The sequence below is a fragment of the Stegostoma tigrinum genome, chromosome 4 (genome assembly GCF_030684315.1).
Source record: "Stegostoma tigrinum isolate sSteTig4 chromosome 4, sSteTig4.hap1, whole genome shotgun sequence".
Lineage (NCBI taxonomy): Eukaryota > Metazoa > Chordata > Chondrichthyes > Orectolobiformes > Stegostomatidae > Stegostoma > Stegostoma tigrinum.
In genome coordinates, this window is record NC_081357.1 from 12,595,114 (window position 1) to 12,616,571 (window position 21,458).

At 46.4% G+C, this 21,458-nt stretch overlaps 1 protein-coding gene across 2 annotated transcripts in view; it reads left to right on the forward strand.

Moving 5' to 3' along the window:
• Positions 1-21,458, forward strand: part of xdh (xanthine dehydrogenase) — a 130,288-nt gene that overhangs the window by 73,493 nt on the left and 35,337 nt on the right. For both annotated transcript variants that reach the window (XM_059645162.1, XM_059645163.1), the window contains exons 19-26: positions 383-552; positions 1,947-2,073; positions 5,397-5,516; positions 7,856-7,952; positions 9,108-9,232; positions 10,184-10,317; positions 12,064-12,151; positions 12,251-12,337. In XM_059645162.1, the coding sequence (XP_059501145.1) occupies positions 383-552; positions 1,947-2,073; positions 5,397-5,516; positions 7,856-7,952; positions 9,108-9,232; positions 10,184-10,317; positions 12,064-12,151; positions 12,251-12,337 (948 nt within the window). The remainder of the gene's footprint in view (positions 1-382; positions 553-1,946; positions 2,074-5,396; positions 5,517-7,855; positions 7,953-9,107; positions 9,233-10,183; positions 10,318-12,063; positions 12,152-12,250; positions 12,338-21,458) is intronic.

Sequence of the window (21,458 nt, forward strand, 5' to 3'; positions counted from 1 at the left end):
CAAAAATTTTAGGGAAACAGGGAAAAACTACATCACACAGAGGATTGTTAGTGCATGATTTGAATAGCTAGTGGAAAAATTCTGTGGGGATCTTTCAAAGGCATGTATTTACAAGATACTAGCTCCCATGGTTACGGGGAGAAAGCTGGGGTGCAAGACTTAGCTAGGCAATTCCTTCAAAGATCTGGCACAAAGGTATGATGTGCTGTGTGGCCTCCTGCTCTGCTGTCAGATTCTTGGAATGATGAAGCGGACAATTGCTTGGCACCTCGGGAACCACAACAGAACGCGGTGCTGTCCATGACTTCCAGCACCATTGCATTCCCGATTGCCTACCTCCCATTATTGGAATCACAACTACCTTCTATCCAAACTCCTGCAGGAAGTGCCTCCTGGCGAGTGTCCCACGGATGTAGTCGGACAGCCTCTGGCCCATCTATCGAGCATCCAGCAGGCCACGGGAGAGGCAATTTACTGTGATGACCTTCCCCGCTTCGAGAACGAGCTCTACTTGGCCCTGGTGACCAGTACTGAAGCCCACGCCAAGATAAGGTACCATTTCCTGTGTTACTTTCCCCTAAAGGCTAGATAACTCCCTAGTCGCCATGGGATCTGACATTGCTGCGGTCATGCTAGAGGATTTGTAGTTCGGTGAATGCGAGCTCAGGCTCCACCAGGAACTCTGTGTTTTTAAAATCGGAAACTTGTGAAGCTTGTCTCAAGAAACGTGGTCACTAATGTTGTAATGACCCTGTTCACAATGTCCATATCTGGTATGCAGCCTGCAGAAGTTATCGGGATGTATGGACTAAAATCAAAAATTAAGAAAATCTGCATATTGCAATCACTTTTATGTTGAAATATTCATACTCGGCAATCCTTTTGTTATTTTATACTTTGTTTCTCTTTTAATGATAGATACAACTATGTCATGAATTGAATTTGCTTGTTTTAGTTGTATTGTCGTCACAATAGGGGTGGTACAGTGGCTCAGTGGTTTACACGGCTGCCTCACAGCACTAGGGACCTGGGTGCAATTCCACCCTCGGACGACTGTCTGTGTGGAGTTTGCACATTCTCCTCGTGTCTGCATGGGTTTCCTCCCACAGTCTAAAGATGCGCAGTCTTAGGTAGATTGGCCGTGCTAAAGTGCCTGTTGCATTCAAGTATTCTTTCCCCTTTATTCATTCACGGGATGTGAACATCACTGGCTAGGCAGCATTTATTGCCCATCCGAAATTGCCCAGAGGGCAATTAAGAGCCAACCATATTGCTGTGTGCCTGGAGTATGTGTAGAATAGGTGGGTTATATGGGGGATGGGTCTGGCTGGGATACTGTGAGGGTCGGTGTGGGCTGAAAGGCCTGTTTCCACACTGTAGGGACTCTATGACGATGCAACTGCGATAGGAGAGTCGATGGCCTAGTGGGTATTATTGCTGGGCTGTTAATCCGGAAGCCCAGATAGCATCCTGGGGACCTGGGTTTGAATCCTACCATGGCAGATGGTGGAATTGGAATTCAATAAATATCTGCAATTAAAAATTAAATGATGATCATGAATCCGTTGCTGACTAGTGGTGGGGGAGGGGATGAAAATCCCATCTGGCTCACTAATGCCCTTTAGGGAAGGAAACTGCCATCCTTATCTGGCCTGGCCTTTACGTGACTCCAGACCCACAGCAATGTAGTTGACTCTTAACTGCCCTCTGGGCAATTGGGGATGGGCAATAAATGCTGCCCCAGCCAGTTATGTGAGGCTGGATGAACACAGCAGGCCCAGCAGCATCTCAGGAGCACAAAAGCTGACGTTTCGGGCCTAGACCCTTCATCAGAGAGCACGTTGGTTTTTCAATAAATCAGTGCTCTAGCTATCTAAAGCACACGTTACAATTTGAAATAGACCAGAGACTCCATCAAACTCACTTCTTTCTCACATTCTCCACAGCTCAATTGATGCAAGCGAAGCCCTTAAGGTTGCTGGAGTCACGTGCTTCCTCACAGCGAAGGACGTCCCTGGGAGCAACCAGACTGGACCAATTTTCATGGATGAAACAGTGTTCGCTGATGGAGTGGTTAGTCAATGTGATTCACACATCACTGGGGGCTAGCCTTAAGCTTCACCACAAAAGGGTGGGAGGATGAGCTGCGAGGAGACTGCAGTGATGCTTCAGCGTGGCTTGGATGAGTTGAGCGGGTAGGGGAAATTCCGAAGAGATGAAGTATGTTGGGGGTAAATGCGAGGTTACCAATTTAGTAGCAAATGTAGGAAGGCAAATTACTGTCTCCCATAGTTTCTTGAAAGTGGCCACGCAAGTAGACAGGGTGGTAAGGAGGGATTCTGACATGCTTGCCTTTATTGGTTGGGGGATTGAGTACAAGACTCACGATGTCATGCTGCAACTTTATAAGACAGGGGTATTGATCGAGGCAGCTATAGCAGGGGCTTTAAGATACAGGAATGCAACGGCCTGGCAGCCTTATCGCTGGATGATTAATCCAGAGGCTCAGATAATATTCTGAGGAAACAAGGTGTAGAGTTGGATGAACACAGCAGGAATAGGATCAGGCCTGGGCACTTCATCAGAAATCATTCTGAGGTCCTGTGTTTGAATCCCACCATGGCAGATGGTGGAATTTGAATTTAATGAATATCTGGAATGAAGAGTCTAATGATAACCGTGATGATGATAAACCATTGTCAATTTTTGGGAAAACCCCATCTGGTTCATAAATACCCTTTGGGGAAGGAAACTTCCAGCATGGCCTACATGTGATTCCAGTCCCACAACCCTCTTGGCAATTAGGGTTGGGCAATAAGAAATGGACGGATATGGACCCAGGGCAGGCAGAAGCTTAGTTTAATTTGGTGTCATGATTGGCACAACACTGTGGGCCAAAGGGCCTGTTCCTGTGCCTTACTATTCCATGTTCTTTGGTGATAAATTGAGACAGGAGGAGGAGCAATGTGACCTGCCTGTTTTTATAGACGGGATGCTGAAAGTATGCAGGTGTGGCAGGCAGTGAAGAAATTTAATGGTACGTTGACCTTCATAGTGAGAGGCTCTGAGTAATAGAGAAACAATGTCATCCAGCAAATGTGGTGAGCCCACTTCTGGATGTTCTGGCTTGAAAGTATATAACAGGTTTACCAGACTGATTCCTGGGAATGGCAGGACTAATGTATGAAGACAGGCTGAATCAGTTAAGACTATCTTGAGTTTAGAAGAAGGGGGTGCACAATTTCATAGAATTTTATAGGTTTCTAACAGGACTAGATAGAGTAAATGCAGGAAGGCTGTTCCCAATGGCTGGTGTTACAGCGTGAGGATGTGGGGTACGTCATTTAGGACTGAGATGAGGAGAAATGTCCTCACGCAGGGAGCCTGTGGAACTCATTACTACAGAAAGTGGTTGAGACCAAACAGTGAATGCTTTCAAGAAGGAGTTTAGATACAGTTCTTAGGGCTAGAGGGATGAAAGGGTATAGGGGTGAAAGTGGGAAAAGGGCACTGGGTTGGACGATCAGCCATGATCATTTTGAATGGTGCAGCAGGCTTAAAGGGTCGGATGGCCTGCTCCTGCTCCCATTGTCTATGTTTATTAAAACTGTGTTGAATTGGGGTTGAGCTTCATTATTTGTCTTGGACTTGTTTGATCATTAACCCTTTCATATCAGTGGAATGGACATCAGAAGGTTCAATTTTTGTCTCTGGATTTGGGCACTGCACAGTTGGAAGGAAATGAAAGCATTAGACAGGGTGCAGAAAAGATTCACGGGAATGGTTGCCAGGGATGAGGAACTTTAGTTTCATGGATAGATAGTAGGAGCTTGGGGCCTTTGATCGAGGGATCTAGATGGAGTAGATAGAAATATTTCCCATTGGTGGAAGGACCAACAACCAGAGGACACTGATTGATGCTGATGAGCCTGAGGGAAATCATTTTCACACAGCGAGTAGCTAGGATCTGGAATGTGTAATGCCTGAGATTGTGGCTTTCAAAAAATAGGATTGGGTAATTATCTGAAGGGAAAAAGGCATCAGGAAAGAAAAAGGAGTGGCACTGGGTTGCATTGGCAGGGAGCTGGCAGAGACATGATGGGTCAAATGGCCTCCAACTGTGTTGTCATCATCCTAAGAGTCTGCTATGATTTGAGTTAGATTTTTTGGAAAGATAGAAGGAAGCGTGTCACTTCCAGGACTTGGGAGAGATCGCATAGCAGTCCCAACCGGACAAAATCCGATCGTCTCATACAACCCTCAGCTCTATGTCAGCATGCAGACCCAGATATTAAGTGCCTGTCTGTTCTTTTTCTGCAATTGATGTGTTTTTCCACTTCAGTAGAAGCTGGATGCCCAAAGCCTAAGTTTGCATTGCTGAGGGAACATCTTCAGTTGACAATGAAAAGTATTGACAAGAATTTGCGCTCATCACTCCCCTCCACCTCTAAATCATTTGGCCATGTTTTAACAGACAGCTGATATTTTGCCTCCACTAGCCAAAACTACAGTGAGTTGCACTCATCTATGGTGTAAATATTTGCAGAAGCAAAGTGCTATGAGTACTGGGTGTCCTAAATGGAAGTAGTAAATATTGGAAGAGACTCAACATCTGTGACAAGGCAAAGTCAACATTTAAAGCCAATGGCCGTTCATTGTCAATGTCACAAACCCAGACACTGGGCATCCCAACTTTTACTGTAGTGGAAGAACAAGTTAATTCCAGAAACGAAATGGGCACTTAATATCTGGGTCTGCGTTCTGATGCAGAGCTGATGGTTCTATGAGTTGATTAGATTTTGTCCAGTTGGAACAGGCAGTACAATCTCTCCCAAGTTCTGGAAGTGACACACTTCCTTCTTAACTAAAGCTAACGCTCCATCACCATCATTGGCAATCCTGTGATGTGAGGAATGCAGTGATTATAACCAGGTCAGCCAGTTGGAATGTGCGTTCCCTGATTGGGACAGTTAATCTAGTCCAATCAGGGAGCCCTGGATGTTGCAAAAAGGTTGAGTGGCGGGTGGACTGACACTAGGGCGTCTGGTTCTGTCTGAGGCAGTGCTACAGACAAGAGCTATTTGTGTGTTAATAAAAGGTGACGGGATTATGGCCTCTCTGGAGTTATTTTTATGGGGAGCACGGCCCAAGGAGCTCACGCTGGCTCACGCGCCCGCGAGGAGGCAGTTGCTCTCCCTGCAGTTATCACCCGTGGGTGGACATGTGAGAGGAAAGTGCGGCATTCGCAACCACATTGTGAGTTTGGCATCCGTGGCCATCAGAGACCTAGAGTTCACCCGCGGGCGGTGGTCCCCTTGAGTCACGCAAAGTCTGGAATTATTCCTCGAGATAGCAATGCTTTAATACCACCCCTTTTTATTTTGTTCCCCGTGTAGGTCACCTGTGTTGGGCATGTCATTGGGGCAATTGTTGCTGACACAGAGGCTCATGCCCAAACAGCTGCAAGAGCGGTAAACATCACATACGAGAAGCTTAAACCCATTATCACCATTGAGGTAAATCACTCCACCTGGTTATATTACTCACTGTACAGCCTGTTCTCCACTTATATAATGATACTGTGAAGGAATGTGTTTAACTTGCTGCTTAAGCTAGTAGCCACTCTAGCCTTCGATGCCTAGTGGTATATTTAAAAGCATGGATTCTTGCAAATAAGAGCAGGAGTAGACCATTCAGCCCTTCAGGCCTGCTACATCATTCAACATGATCATGGCTACCCATCCGCCTCAATACTCTGATCCTGCTTTCTCCCCATACCCTTTTATCCTTTTAAGAACTCTATCCAACTCCTGTGCAAAAAGCGTTCAACATTTTGGTCTCGGCCGCTTTCTGTGACAGCGAATTGCACAGCCTCCCCCAATCTCTCAGTGAAGAATTGCCCCTCGCGGTTTACCCCAAGTCTGCAGACTGTCAACCTTCGTTCTGGGTGCTTAATTCCATTTAATTTCAATTATAACCTTAATTACTATCTCGGCAAATGATAATTAAGTCTGAATTTGAGCAATCAATGTGTTTTAGCCGCAGAGTTCATTGCAGCTTGAAGGTCAGTCAGATCCGAACCAATTTTCTAAAATATCTCTGTTCATATCAAGTTCTTCTATTCTGTTTATCTCCTACAACAGGGGAATTTGTGTGTTTCATTGATAACGTTTAACATTTACTTCATTAAACGTTGTCCTCGCAGCTGTTGGAAGATCTTTCCCCTTCTTGACCACACTCCTTAATTTCCCTGAGCTAACCCTTCCCAGGCAGATGCCTAATTTCAAGGTTGTTTCCTTTTAAAATTCATTCATGGGATGAGGATGTTGCTGGCCAGGCAGCATTTATTGCCCGTCCCTAATTTCCCAGGGGGGAGTTAAGAGTCACCCACATTGCTGTGGGTCTGGAGTCACATGTAGGCCCGGGCAGGTAAGGATGGCAGTTTCCTTCCCTAAAGGGCATTAGTGAACCAGATGGGTTGATTTCCCCTAACAATAGGTGGTGGATTCACTGTCAGGCTCTTAATTCCAGATATTTCTGATGAACCCAAAGTTGACCATCTGCCATGGCAGGATTCAAACCCAGATCCCCAGAATGTGTCTTCAGTCTCTAGATTAACAGTCCAACAATAATGCCACAAGGCCATTACTCCCCCAATGAATGAAAAAAATTGAGCTTTTATTTGAGAACGCCCTCAACCATGTCTCCCAGATTTCCCACGACTCATCCCTCTCACCCTGTCGCCGCAATAACAACCAAAATAGAATCCCCCTCATCCTCACATACCACCCCACCAACCTTCGATTCCAACGCATCATCCTCCGGCACTTCCGCCATCTGCAATCCGACCCCACCACCAAAGACATTATTCCCTCCCCAACGTGATCTGCTTTCCGCAGGGACCACAGTCTCCGCGACTCCCTTGTCTGCTCCACACTCCCCTCCTGCCCCACCACATCCAGCACTTTTTCCTGCAACTGCAGGAACTGCTACACTTCAGGCCCTGAGATGACTTCCCACATCAAGCAGATGTCCACCTGCACATCTAATAATGTGGTATACTGCATCCGCTGTTCCCATTGCGGCCTCCACTACATCGCGCAGGCTCGGGGGCCGCTTTGCAGAACACCTACGCTCGGTTTGCACTAAACAACTGCGCCTTCCAGTCACGCACTATTTCAACTCCCCCTCCCATTCTGCAGACAACATGTCCATCCTGGGCCTCCTGCAGTGCCACAATGATGCCACCCAAAGGTTGCAGGAACAGCAACTCATATTCCGCATGGGAATCTTGCAGGTCAATGGTACCAATGTGGACTTCACAAATTTCAAAATCTCCCATCCCACTACCGCATCCCAAAACCAACCCAGCTTGTCCCCACCTCCCTAACCTGTTCCTCCTCTCTCCTATCCCCTCCTCCCACCTCAAGTCCCAACCCCATCTCCTACCTAATAACCTCATCCCACCCCCTTGACCTGTCCATCATCCCTGGACTGACCTATCCCCTCCCTACCTTTCCACCTACACTCACCTTTACAGGCTCCATCCCCGCCTCTTTGACTTGTCTGACTCCTTTCCACCCATCTTCTCTATCCATCTTCGATCAGCCTTGCCCTCTCTCCCTGTTTACTTCCGAACCGCCTTCCCCTCCCCCATTTCTGAAGAAGGGTCTAGGCCCAAAACATCAGCCTTACTGCTCCTCTGATGCTGCTTGGCCTGCTGTGCTCATCCAGCTCCATACCTTGTGATCTCATAAGCCCCTGCCCCAGTTTAAAAGTTCCCATGCTCCCATGATAGCACAGACTAAGCTTTGTGATAATTGCCAATGGTGATCAGATAACTCTTTGCAAACAGGAGGCAATCACCCACAAATCATTTCACATGCCTGAGAAGAAAATTGAGAACGGAAACATCGATCTGGGTTTTGCACAGTCGGATGACATAATTGAGGGTCAGTTCCCTTTCATGATAAAATTGCATGCATTCAATGAGTATTAAGTCTATTCATTCAGTATTTACCTAACAACAAGAGAGAGTTCAGGCTTTTATAATTTAATTGAGGGTTCAGAGGGTTTACATATAGAAAAATGGACATCTGAGAGTGAATACAGACTGGAACCAAGTTGAGGTATTTTATGTATATAATAATGGATACCTGGGAGTGCTTGCAGACTGGAATCTAATTGAGGGGTTCAGATAGTTTGTGTATAGAATAATACTTACCTGGGAGTGATTACAGACTGGAAGCTAATCAAAGTTTTCTAATGATATATATATAGAATTGTGGATACCTGGGAGAGTCTAACTGAGGCTTTATAAGGCTCTAGTTAGGCCCCATTTAGAATACTGTGTCCAATTTTGGGCCCCACACCTCAGAAAGGACACACTGGCCCTGGAACGTATCCAGCAGAGATTCACACGGATGATCCCTGGAACGGTAGGTTTAACATACGATGAATGGCTAAGGATCCTGAGATTGTACTCATTAGAGTTTAGAAGGTTGAGGGGAGATCTAATAGAAACTTACAAGATAATGTATGGTTTAGAAAGGGTGGACACTGGGAAGTTATTTCTGTTAGGTGGGGAGACTAGGACCCGTGGGCACAGCCTTAGAATTAGAGGGAGTAAATTTAAAACGGAAATGAGGAGACATTTCTTCAGCCAGAGAGTGATGGGCTTGTGGAATTCATTGCCACGGAGCGCAATGGAGGGCGAGACATTAGATGCCTTCAAGGCAGAGTTCGACAAATTCTTGATCTCACAAGGAATTAAGGGCCACGGGGAGAGTGCAGGGAAGTGGAGTTGAAATGCCCATCAGCCATGATTTAAATGGCAGAGTGGACTCGATGGGCCGAATGGCCTTACTTCCACTCCTATGTCTTATGGTCCTACGGTCTTAGGATAAGTCTTATGCCATTGGAGCCCCTTGATTATATTTTACATCTTTGAAAGCACTGTGCCAGGCATACTGGAGTGAATGGGCTCCCCTATTGCTATAAAATTCAATTAATGCTTCACTTATCAGCATCTAAGTACATTTTGATTCAATCTTTTGCTGTTTGCCCATGTGAGGTGTGCCCTAACTTGTGTGAATGGTGCTGTATAGGGGAAATGTACATTGGAGGCCAGGAGCACTTTTACCTGGAGACGCAGTGCACTGTGGCCATACCCAGGGGCGAAGACGGCGAAATGGAAATCTTTGTGTCAACACAGAACCCTACACAAATACAGGCAGGTGTTTCTGATCTCGATGCCAATGGGATTAGCTGGCATGGCGTTCGGTTAGCATCAGGGACCTCCAAAATAAGTCAGTTCCTCTGTCTCTGCTGATGTGCTCTTGGTTCGTGTGTGTGTGTGTGTGTGTGTGTGTGTGTGTGTGACACCAGGGTGTAACTGGCATCCTGTGCCCTTCCCAAAATTAATGGAGCTGACCGTGTCCACCTCAGGATCCGCGCAGCCTTCAGGTCAACGTTCACCGTTGCCGGGCCAAAATCCTGGAACTGCCCTTCCAACAATGTGCCCATCAGATAAAGAACGAGGAATGTAAGCAGAAATAGAGGAGGGAGCTCTCTTCACAGCGAGCGGAAGGGTTGGAAATAGCAGGGACCATGGATTAGGAAATGATACCCCGTTTTGTTTTTCCATGCTGTTGCTCAGTGGCACAATTCTTAGCTGAAGTAGAAGGCTCAGGGTACAAAGTCATGCCCTGGAGACCTGCACACAGCTTCGAGGTTGAGCCTCCAAGCGCAGTACAGTGGGAGTGCTGCACTGGCAGGGCTGCTCTCTTTTGGACGTGCTTGAGGTCCTGTTAGACCCCTCAGGCAGGTACGTGGCATTATTTTGAAGGAGACCTGGAGAATTCACTCTGGTGTCCTTGTCAATCCCTTAAGCAAAGGCAGGACTATCTGGCTGTATCACTGTTGCTGCTGGTGACAGTGTGCAAACTGATGGTGCTTCCAAAACATCAAGACTGATTCCACTTTGCAAGCTCTTCATGGAGACTGTGATTGGTAAGTGCAAATCTTGCTGTACGCTTAAGGGAACATTAGATAAATTACATGGAGATAGAAAGCAATAGAGGGCCGTACTGATTGGGCAAGAGATGACACGCGCGCACTTACCCGATTGGCTTTTTTCCATGTTGCTAAATCCCATGTAACATTCAGTCACACCTTCCCACAGACCTTCGTTGCCCTCGCGTTGGGTGTCCCTGCCAACAGGGTTGTCTGTCGGGTGAAGCGGATCGGAGGGGGCTTCGGGGGCAAGGAAACACGCAGCTCGCTGCTGTCTACAGTCGTTGCAGTCGCTGCTCACAAGTAAGTTTCAGGCTGAGGGACCAGTCTTAATGAAACCGACAAAGGAAATGAGGAAACCCATGGTCATGTCAACATGCTGTCAATATACGTAATGGCTCAAAAACTGCATTAACTCACATTAAACTGCAACTGGAGACTGCATTAAACACACACTGTACAAACATACAATTACGGAATAACAGTGGGCCACTCGGCCCTTCAAGCCCGCCCCACCGCTCAAGGTGATCGTGGTAGGTCTAACTTTGACCTCGACTCCATGTTCTTTCTCTCCCCCTCGGTAATCAAGTACCTGTCTTCATCTCCCTTAAAACTACTGAAAGATTCTGTACCCACTGCCTTTTGAGGAAGCGAATTGCAGCACAAGAGAAAAGAAAAATAGAAACTACACAACTAAAGTGGATGTTTCCACTCACTTGTCTGTTCCTGTTGGATATCATCAAGTCACACAGCACAGAAGCAGACCCTATCGCTTCAACTCCTCCTTGCTGACCAAGTTTCCTAAACCAAGCTAGTCCTATTTGCCTGCATTTGGCCCTTTTCTATTCATGTACCTGTCTAAAAGTCTTTAAATGTTGTAATTATACGCACACCTGTTACTTCCTCTGGCATCTTGTTCCTTACACGGACTAGCCCGTGTGTGAAAAGTTGCCCCACAAGTCCATTTTTAAATCTTTTCCCCTCTCTACTTTACCCTATGCCCTCTAGCTTTGGGCTCCCCTATCCCTAGGAAAAAGACCCATAGCTTTTCGCTTTATCTATGCCTGTCATGATTTTATAAACTTCCCAAAGTTCACCCCTCAGCATCCCATGCTCCAGGGGAAAAATCCCCAGGTTATCCAACCTCTACTTCTAACTCAAACCCTTCAGCTCCAGTAAAATCCTTGTAGATCCAAAAATAGCCTGATCCCAAGCATATTGAAGTACAAGATCCCCTAGGAAAGAGCGATCATAACAAGGTAGAACTTAGTATTCAGTGTGAAGGGGGCAGTAGAGGAGCTTGGGCCAGAAACGACTGTGCTAAGCCGAAACAAGGGCAATTACAATGGAATGAGGGCAGAGTGGCCTGGAGAAACCCAGTAAAGGAGTTTAGCAGCAAAAACAATTGAAGAACAATGGCAAACATTTAAGGAAAATAGTTCATAGCTCACAACAAAGAAATGTTCCAGCAAAGAAGGATTCTAGAAGGGATAAGCCAACAGTGGTGAATCAAGGATAAGATTAGTGTAGTTTGTTGCTTCAAAAGCAAAAGTTGCAGGAAAAGCTCAGCAGGCCTGGCAGCATCTGTGAAGAAATAATCAGAGCTAGCATTTCGGGTCCAGTGACCCTTCCTCAGAACTCACAAAGTCGTTTGGTCTTTGTTAGTTGGCATCAATATGGTGGGCTGAAGGGCCTTTTTCAATGCTGTATGATTCTATTGCACATTGCCAAATCCAGAATTGTCTGTTCCCCAGTGGGCTTTATTGCAAGCTGCTCCAGAAAACATTTTGCAGATGTTCCTCAAATTCCTTTCATTGGGATCCATTGCCAATCGGATTTTCCTAAGCCACCAGCACATTGAAGATCCCCCATGACCATTGTAATATTATCTTTCTTGCATGCCTTTTCTATCTCCGATTCAGTTTCTTACCCACACCCTAGCTCCTGCTAGTTGGTCTGTACACAGCTTGCATCTTTTTTCCGGTTCCTCAATTCTATCCACACAGCTCCTGCGCCACCCCATTATCTCTCTCCTTGTTCCTCTGATAGGACAAAGCGACCTGTTCGATGTTCACTGAAACGTGACGAGGACATGTTGGTGACTGGCGGAAGAAATCCTTTTCTGGGCCGCTACAAGGTACGAACACGGGAATGGGATAGGGCAAGTGTGGAATGGAACTGGTTGCGGTCAATTCAGGGGTTCTTTGTTCAACCCTTTACTTTGTTTCGCTTCCAGGTCGGGTTTCAGAAGAATGGGAAGATTGTAGCTTTGGATCTCAAGCTATACTGCAATGCTGGAAATAGCCTGGACATTTCATCTGCTGTATGTGGAACTTATGTATTACCTTTCAAAAGTCCTTTCTCTTGCATTGACACAAGGGCACATCTCATGTAGGGCAAATGCTGAGCAGGTTTCAAGAGCAATGAGATTGAATGACATCTTAGTCAAAATACGTGGGTAGACAAGAGATTAGGAGCATTTTCTGCATATAAGCTGACATTTTCCCAGCCATTATCAGTTCTGAGGAAGGGTCACTGGACCTGAAATATTAACTCTGCTTTCTCCTTCACAGATGCTGCCAGACCTGCTGAGCTTTTCCAGCAATGTTGTTTCTGTTGGTGTTGTAAGAGATTGGGCAATGATTTCACTCAAAGGGTTGGCAATCCTAATAATTCTGTCATCTCGCAGATACTTGACCTAGGACTCAAGGTTGAAGCTGGTGTGGACGCTGAGGGAATTAGGGACAATGATGGTCGGGTGACAGATGTGGAGTTGATGTGGTAGAGAGTGCATGAGGCAGAAGAATCAGCAAGGTTGACAAGCGGCTAGGCAGTTCAGCAAAGGCAGCTTTTGGATAAGTTGGAATGGATGGAGGTTCACAAATTTAGAATTGAGTTTATTTGTTTCGTGTACACAAATACAGGAGTGCAGTGTACAAAGTCGCCATTTCTGGCACTGTCTAGGTTGTATTGGTAGAGGGATTGAGTTCCGGAGCTGTGATGTCATGCTGCAACTGTACAAAACGCTAGTGCGGCCTCATTTGGAATATTGCATGCAGTTCTGGTCACCCCATTACAGGAAGGATGAGGAAGCATTGGAAAAGGTGCAGAGGAGATTTACCAGGATGTTGCCTGGTCTGGAGCGAAGGTCTTATGAGGAAAGGCTGAGAGACTTGGGTGTCTTCTCATTGGAGAGAAGAAGGCTAAGAGGGGATTTAATAGAGACATACAAGATGATCAGAGGATTAGATAGGGTGGACAGTTAGAGTCTTTTTCCAAGGATGATGACATCGGCTTGTACAAAAGGGCATAGCTGCAAATTGAGGGGTGATAGATTTAAGACAGATGTCAGAGGCAGGTTCTTTACCCAGAGAGTGGTAAGGGCGTAGAATGCCCTGCCTACCAATGTAGTTAACTCAACCACATTAGGGGCATTTAAACAGTCCTTGTTTAAGTATATGGATGATGATGGGACAGTGTAGGGGGATGGGCTTAGATTAGTTCACAGGTCGGCGCAACATCGAGGGCCAAAGGGCCTATTCTGCACTGTATTGTTCTCTGCTCTATGTTCTATCTTAGGCACAAAGTTACCTAGGTACAAAATCTTAGTGGTAAATTAGAAAAATAAAGAAATAAGTTGAAAATTAAACATTACAGTCTTTATTCCTTAATGGGATGTGGGCATCGCTGGCCAGGCAGCATTTATTGCCTATCCCTAATTGTCCAGAGTCAACCACGTTGCTGTGGGTCTGGAGTCACATGTAAGCCAGACCAGGTAAACGTGACAATTTCCTTCCCTTAAGGACATTATCGAACCAAATGGAACCAATTTTCTCAACAATCAGCAATGGATTCACGGTCATCATTAGATTCTTAATTCCAGATGTTTATTGAATTGGTCAACAGAATGTTATTTTGGTCTCTGGGTCAACAGTCCGGCGATAATACCACTAGGCCATTGCCTCCCCCCAATTAATATAAAGTAGGGAAAAATATAAAGAATTAAAATCATATCAGAGATAATGGGAACTGCAGATGCTGGAGAATCTGAGATAACAAAGTGTGGGGCTGGATGAACACAGCAGGCCGAGCAGCATCTTAGGAGCAGGAAAGCTGATGTTTCGGGCCTAAGGGTCTAGGCCTGAAACATCAGCTTTTGTGCTCCTAAGATGCTGCTTGGCCTGCTGTGTTCATCCCGCTCCACACTTTGTTAAAAAGAATTAAAATCCTTGTTTAGTCATGGCCCTGCAAACTCTCCGCGCGAGGCTTCCCCACAAGGGCTCCGGATCCTCCACAACGAGCTCGATCTCTGCGGTCTGGTGTCCCCTCTGTGGCAAGCGCCAGCCCTCTCATCGCAGAACGCCATGGTCCCAGCCTGGCACAACACCGAGCCCCGAACCCACTTCCACGCCCCGGATTCTGAATGACGAGCGGCATCATTGCAATGGCCGCCCTGGGTCAAAGACCCCTGCTTCGGGCCCACGGCTCCTACCATCAATGCCACCACCACGACCAAGAAGGTAAGGTGAGAAAAAAAAACTGATGAAAAAGCTGTTAGAAGAAAAGAAGAAACAGCGAGAAAAGAAGACAAGGAAAGAAAAGCAGCCGAAGTGGCTATCCCCGGCTCCGGACCCCCTTTCCACCACCATATTGTATCTTAAAGAATGGTAGATGTGGAGTTTAACCCGGAGAAGAATTTTCACAGGGCAAGTTTTGTTGCTGTTATGGCAGTATGCCAAACATTCATATCAAAGCAAAATTCTTTGCACAATCCAAATCGTAATATTTTGAGACTTGAATCAGACCATGAACGCAGAGTTCTGGATTACTAAACCTGTGATCTGACCACCGTCTCCCTCAACTGTTCCTGCAACTTTAAAGCCCAGTTGGATGAAGACAGTTTAAAGAATGTTTTCAGCAGCTTGATATCCATTGTTTGCCGGTGACTGCTTCGAGACGTGCTTAGCAACCTTGCAGCCTGAGCGCTGAATTCAGACCTGTTCTTTTGATGGGTTTTCTAGATGCGTTTGAGCATCACACCACCCCTCAACCCCATCCCCCACCTCACAGAACTGTCAGTCGCAAGGCTGTCGGTTCAGGAGGGCTGGAGGTCAGACAACCAGCCCCTGAGGGAGTGCGGCACTGTCAAAGGCAGAGATAACAAGGTGCAGAGCTGGATGAACACAGCTGGCCAGGCAGCATCAGAGGAGCAGGAAGGCTGACGTTTCGGGCCCAGGCCCTTCTTCAGAAATGGGAGTGACTTCTTCAGAAAGACCCCTTTTCTTCATTTTCTGAAGAAGGGTCTAGGCCCGAAACGTCAGCCTTCCTGATCCTCTGATGCTGCTTGGCCTGCTGTGTTCATCCAGCTCCACACTTTGTTATCTCAGATTGTCCAGCATCGGCAGTTCCTACTATCTCCATCCACGGTCAGCCGTCTTTCAGAGGAAGTGTTAAAGCTGAGATCTCTCTGGTAGATGTGGTAATGAGCTCCCCCTGGTGTTCTGGCCAACATCTAAAACCCCCAGTGAACACTATCACCCTGCCCCATGAGAGCTTGCTGCATGAAAATCTATTGCTGTGCTTCCCTTGTGACAGTATTGACTATACAGGGCAAGGACCTAGTGGTATTATCGCTAGACTGTTGATCCAGAGACCCTGCTAATGTTTTAGATTAGATTAGATTCCCTACAGTGTGGAAACAGACCCTTCGGCCCAACAAGTCCACACCGCCCCTTCAAGCATCCCACCCAGACCCATCCCCCTATAACCCACACACCCCTGAACACTTCAGGAAACTTAGCATGGCCAATCCACCTAACCTGCACATCTTTGGACTGTGGGAGGAAACTGGAGCACCCAGAGGAAACCCACACAGACAAGGGGAGAATGCGCAACTCCACACAGACAGTCACCCGAGGCGGGAATTGAACCTGGGTCCCTGGCGCTGTGAGGCTGCAGTGCTAACCACTGAGCCACCGAGCCGCCCCAAATGTTCTGGGGTTCGAATCCCACTGTGGCAGATGGTGGAATTTGAAAGCAAGTTTTAAAAATACCTGGAGTCTAATGATAACCATGATTCTAAGAGTCTAATGAAGAATCTATTATCGATTTTCGGAAAACCCATCTGGTTCAGTTATGTTCTTGAGGGAATGAATCTATCATCCTCACCTGGTCTGGTTTATATGTGACTCCAGACCCACAGGAATGTGATTGGCCCTCTGGTAAATTAGGGATGAGCAATAAATGCTGGTCTAGCCAGTGATACCCTCAACCCAAGAATGAATGAAGGAAAACAAATACATTGGAAGTATTTAGTAGACTGTAGGGTGCTTTGAACCAGTGAAGGATTTAGAAGAATGCAGATTTTCTTTCGTCCAAATGAAACAGGAGCATTAAATGCTCAACCCGTAGGAACTGCAGTAGGCCATTCAGCCCCTTGAGCCTGTTCTTCAATGAGATCATGGCTGACCTATCACCTGATTCCATGTATTTGGGCCAGACCCCTTAATACCTTTCCTTCACAAATAATTATCCATCTCAGATTTAATATTAATGAGAATTCACTGAATTCATTCTGGGATTGCTTCTTCAGTTTGACCTCAAGAGTGGATTTTAAAATGATTGCCCACCTGAACGTCACCTCCAGGGAAGGTCTGAGCTCCCACTCAGGGCCATTTTTTGTTAAGTGATCTTCAATGACAATCCATGCCATGTCATGTACCCTCCACCAGGTGGCAATTGCGGCACGGCCACTGGATTGAGGATCCTCATCCTTATTGATAATGGGAACTGCAGATGTTGGAGAATCCCAGATAACAAAGTGTGAAGCTGGATGAACACAGCAGGCGAAGCAGCATCTCAGGAGCACAAAAGCTGACGTTTCGGGCCTAGACCCTTCATCAGAGAGGTCCGAAACGTCAGCTTTTGTGCTCCTGAGATGCTGCTTGGCCTGCTGTGTTCATCCAGCTTCACACTTTGTTATCCTCATCCTCATTTCTGTGCTGTCAGTGCTCAATTACCCTGTGTGATTCTGAATACGATTGACACTCGCTGTGATTGATTAGTTAAGCCTGGACGTGGACTCAGAGAAAAGTAAGCAAACTACAGGGTTCCTGGAAACTGTGAACATAGCATCAAGGAGCGCATGTCGGACCTAATTACAACATCAAATCCACATTCCTACCTATCCCCGGTAACTACTCCCCCCCTTGCTGTACCTTTATTCTCAGCTCCTTCTCACTTGTCTTTGTATCGTCTACAAACTTAGAAACCATACCTTCCATCTCTTTGTCTGACTCATTTTGTATAAATTGTAAACGGGTCCCAGCATTGATCCCTGCAGCATACCGCTTTGTTATGCATTGCCAACCAGAAGAATAAAAGATCCATCAATGCTTACTGATAATGGGAACTGCAGATGCTGGAGAATCCAAGATAATAAAATGTGAGGCTGGATGAACACAGCAGGCCAAGCAGCATCTCAGGAGCACAAAAGCTGATGTTTCGAGCCTAGACCCTTCATCAGAGAGGGGGATGGGGTGAGGGTTCTGGAATAAATAGGGAGAGAGGGGGAGGCGCACCGAAGATGGAGAGAAAAGAAGATAGGTGGAGAGGAGAGTATAGGTGGGGAGGTAGGGAGGGGATAGGTCAGCCCAGGGAAGACGGACAGGTCAAGGAGGTGGGATGAGATTAGTAGGTAGGAGATGGAGGTGCGGCTTGGGGTGGGAGGAAGGGATGGGTGAGAGGAAGAACAGGTTAGGGAGGCAGAGACAGGCTGGACTGGTTTTGGGATGCAGTGGGTGGAGGGGACGAGATGGGCTGGTTGTGTGGTGCAGTGGGGGGAGGGGACGAACTGGGCTGGTTTAGGGATGCGTTGGGGGAAGGGGAGATTTTGAAGCTGGTGAAGTCCACATTGATACCATTGGGCTGCAGGGTTCCGAAGTGGAATATGAGTTGCTGTTCCTGCAACCTTCGGGTGGCATCATTGTGGCACTGCATCCCCCACCGCATCCCAAAACCAGCCCAGTTTGTCCCCTCCCCCCACTGCACCACACAACCAACCCAGCTCTTCCCCTCCACCCACTGCATCCCAAAACCAGTCCAGCCTGTCTCTGCCTCCCTAACCTGTTCTTCCTCTCACCCATCCCTTCCTCCCACCCCAAGCCGCACCTCCATCTCCTACGTACTAACCTCATCCCACCTCCTTGACCTGTCCGTCTTCCCTGGACTGACCTATCCCCTCCCTACCTCCCCACCTATACTCTCCTCTCCACCTATCTTCTTTTCTCTCCATCTTCGGTCCGCCTCCCCCTCTCTCCCTATTTATTCCAGAATCCTCTCCCCATCCCCCTCTGATGAAGGGTCTAGGCCCAAAACGTCAGCTTTTGTGCTCCTGAGATGCTGCTGGGCCTGCTGTGTTCATCAATGCTTACTCTCTGTTTTCTGTCAGCCAGCCAATTTCCTACCCAAGGAAACAAAAAACAGAAGTTGCTGGAAAAGCTCAGCAGTCCTGGCAGCATCTGCGAAGAAAATAAATCAGATTTAATGTTTCCAGTCCGGTGACCCCTCCCGAGTTCTGAGGAAGAGTCACCCGACTCAAAATGTTAACTCTGACATTTTTCTTTGCAGATGCTGCCAGACCTGCCGAGCTTTCCCAGCAACTTCTGTTTTCTGTTCCTGATTTACAGCATTCACAGCTCTTTTGGTTTTAATTTTCTGTCCACACTATATTTACCTCCAACACCATGCGCTTTTATCTTTGGCTATAACTTTTGATGTGGCACTTTACCAAAAGCTTTCTGAAAATATAAACTACATTTGCTATAATTCAATGTAATGGGACTGTCCTTGAATCAATGCTTTAACTGTCTCACTAGCCACAATTTTTTAGGCTTTATGCTAAGATCCAACAGAACCTGAACACTTGTAAGCCCATAGCTCAGTACAAGTTCGCTGGTCGTTGTAATTTTCCTCAGTTGCTCTGTCTCTTCCATTTCTTGATTTATCACTGTTTCTGGGGTATTCCTTAGAGTGAAGTCTAATGCAAAATATCTTTTCAATTCTTATTCTTCTTTATTTAATCTCCAGACTCACTTTCTGCATGACTCACGCTTACTTTGTTAACTCTTTACCTTTTTTATTAGGTATAGAAGTTCTCATTATCTATTTTTATGTTTCTGCTGAGCTCTCTTGCGCATTCTGTATTTTTCCCGCTTACTATTACTTGTGGGCATTATTTGCTGCTTTTTGGAATTCTCTCCAGTCTTCCAACATTTCCCCCATCCTTGTACAACCATTTGTTCTTTTTTTTCTTTAAGCTGGATGTTACTTTTAAAATTCCTAGTTAATAACAAGCCTATCCCTTGGAACTTTCTCTCGAGTTTGAAAGTATTTACTCTGTACATTCCAAACCGTCTTTGTAAATGACAAACACTGCATCTGTATTGAGCTGTCCTTTAACCTAATCAGCCAATTCATTTTGGCCAGCTTTTCTTTCATGCCCTTAATGTTGCACTTCAGTTAACTTTAAATAAGGGAAGTTAAGAAGGACGCAGCTAGAGTTGTAAGCATGGAGCAGACCTTTTAAAGTGTGATGAATGCACTACTGATGAACTGGTGTGCCACTTCAGGAGAGTCCCACATCACAGTGATCTATGTGAATCAAGATTTAAACAGTCCTCCCATTGACAGGTTATCTGGCTTGTCAGAAAATCCCCTTGACTGCCACTGCATGGCAAACATACTTACATTCCAGTAGCACTTTTAACCTCAAAAGCTTCTTTGACACTTCACAGGAGAATTGGAGCAGCATGGTAGCGCACTGGGTAGCACTGCTACCTCACAGTACCAGGGACCCGGGTTCAGTACTAGCCTTGGGCTGGGACAGAGTTTGCATGTTGTCTGCGTGGGTTTCCTCCCACTGTACAACGATGTGCAGATTGGGCGGATTGGCCGTAGGAAATACAAGGTTATTGGGTAGGGGAGGGTGAGTCTGGCTGGGATGCCCTTCCAAGTATTCAGTGTGGACATACTGGGCTGAATGGTCTGCTTCCACACTGGAGGGGTAATGTGATTCAGCTTTGAAACAAAACTTCACTCTGAACCAAAGAGATATTAGGTTTGTTGGCCAAAGTGGTAGCTCATCAGGAGTTCCTTGAAGGAGGAAAGGGATGCAGTTTTCAGAGGGAATTTTGCAGCTTAGAACAGAGCCAAGTGAGCATAGAGGTAGAGTGATTAAAATTGGAAGAGGCCAGGATTAGAGGGCTGTGGGGCTGAAGGCAATTACAAGGTTCGGGTAGAGTGAGTTCACAGATGGATGTGGATTTCCAAGCTAACGCACTGTCTAAATCTGAACTAACAAGGGTCAGTAAGTAATGGGTGACAGGAGAATGATATTCTGATAGCATTGGGGCATGACCAACAGAGTTCTGGATGAGTTCAACTTTAGAAAGTATTGAATTCAAGAGGCCAGCTGGTAGTATATTGCCAGGCATGGCTCTGATACTCTTTGGACGGTTAGTGTGGACCGAATGGCATCGTCCCGTACTGTAGCGTTCCTGTGATACATGAGTGATGGAAAACAAAGGCTAGCGGTGACTATGTTGTTTTGAGGCTGGGAGAAGGATTTATAGTGGAGCTGCCCCAGGGGGTATGTTTTAACAACCTCACCTTTTCTGATATATAATTACTGAGCTGGACCTTGGTGCGCACGGCTCAATTTCAAACTGTGTGAACGATACGAAGTTTGGAAGCATTATGAAGGAAGATGGTGAAGAGGTCAGAACAATATTTTAAAAGGGCACAGACAAGTAGGTGGAGTGGACCGCATGATGGCAGACGAAGTTGAATGCAGAGAAGTATGAGTTGATATATTTTGATGGAAAGAACGCAAAGAGGTCTGCAGGACCAAAGGGGCCTGGGTGGGTATATGTGCATTTTAAAGGTGGTGGACAGATGGAGAGAAAACTTCATTAAGCATATGTTAGTTGGACACTTTATAATGACTATAAGGATAAAAGAGCAAGGGGCTGGTGTTGATGTACCGGTTTGACCTGAGCAGCAGTATTGGCCAAACTGTATTGAGAGGGCATGGGGGCAGTGGAGAGAACGCAGAAAGGGGTTGGCTAGAACGATGAGGAACATCAGTTACAAAACCAGGTAGGACAATTTTGGACTAGTCTCCTCTGATGGACATAAGGCATGAATGAGGATCTGATTGAAAGCACTCGAATGCAGGTGAGGTCCAAACTGAGTAAACATGGAGAAACATGATTGTGAAGTGCAGTCCGAGGAAGGGAAGAAAAATTTTGATGAACCTTAGAGATCCCACAGTACAATGTAGTGAGGCTACACAAAATGACCTCCTCAGCTGGGCTGTCTTCTCAGATTAACCAAATTAGGGGAGGCGTTAATCCCAAGACCCTGGTAATGTCCTGGGGAACCCT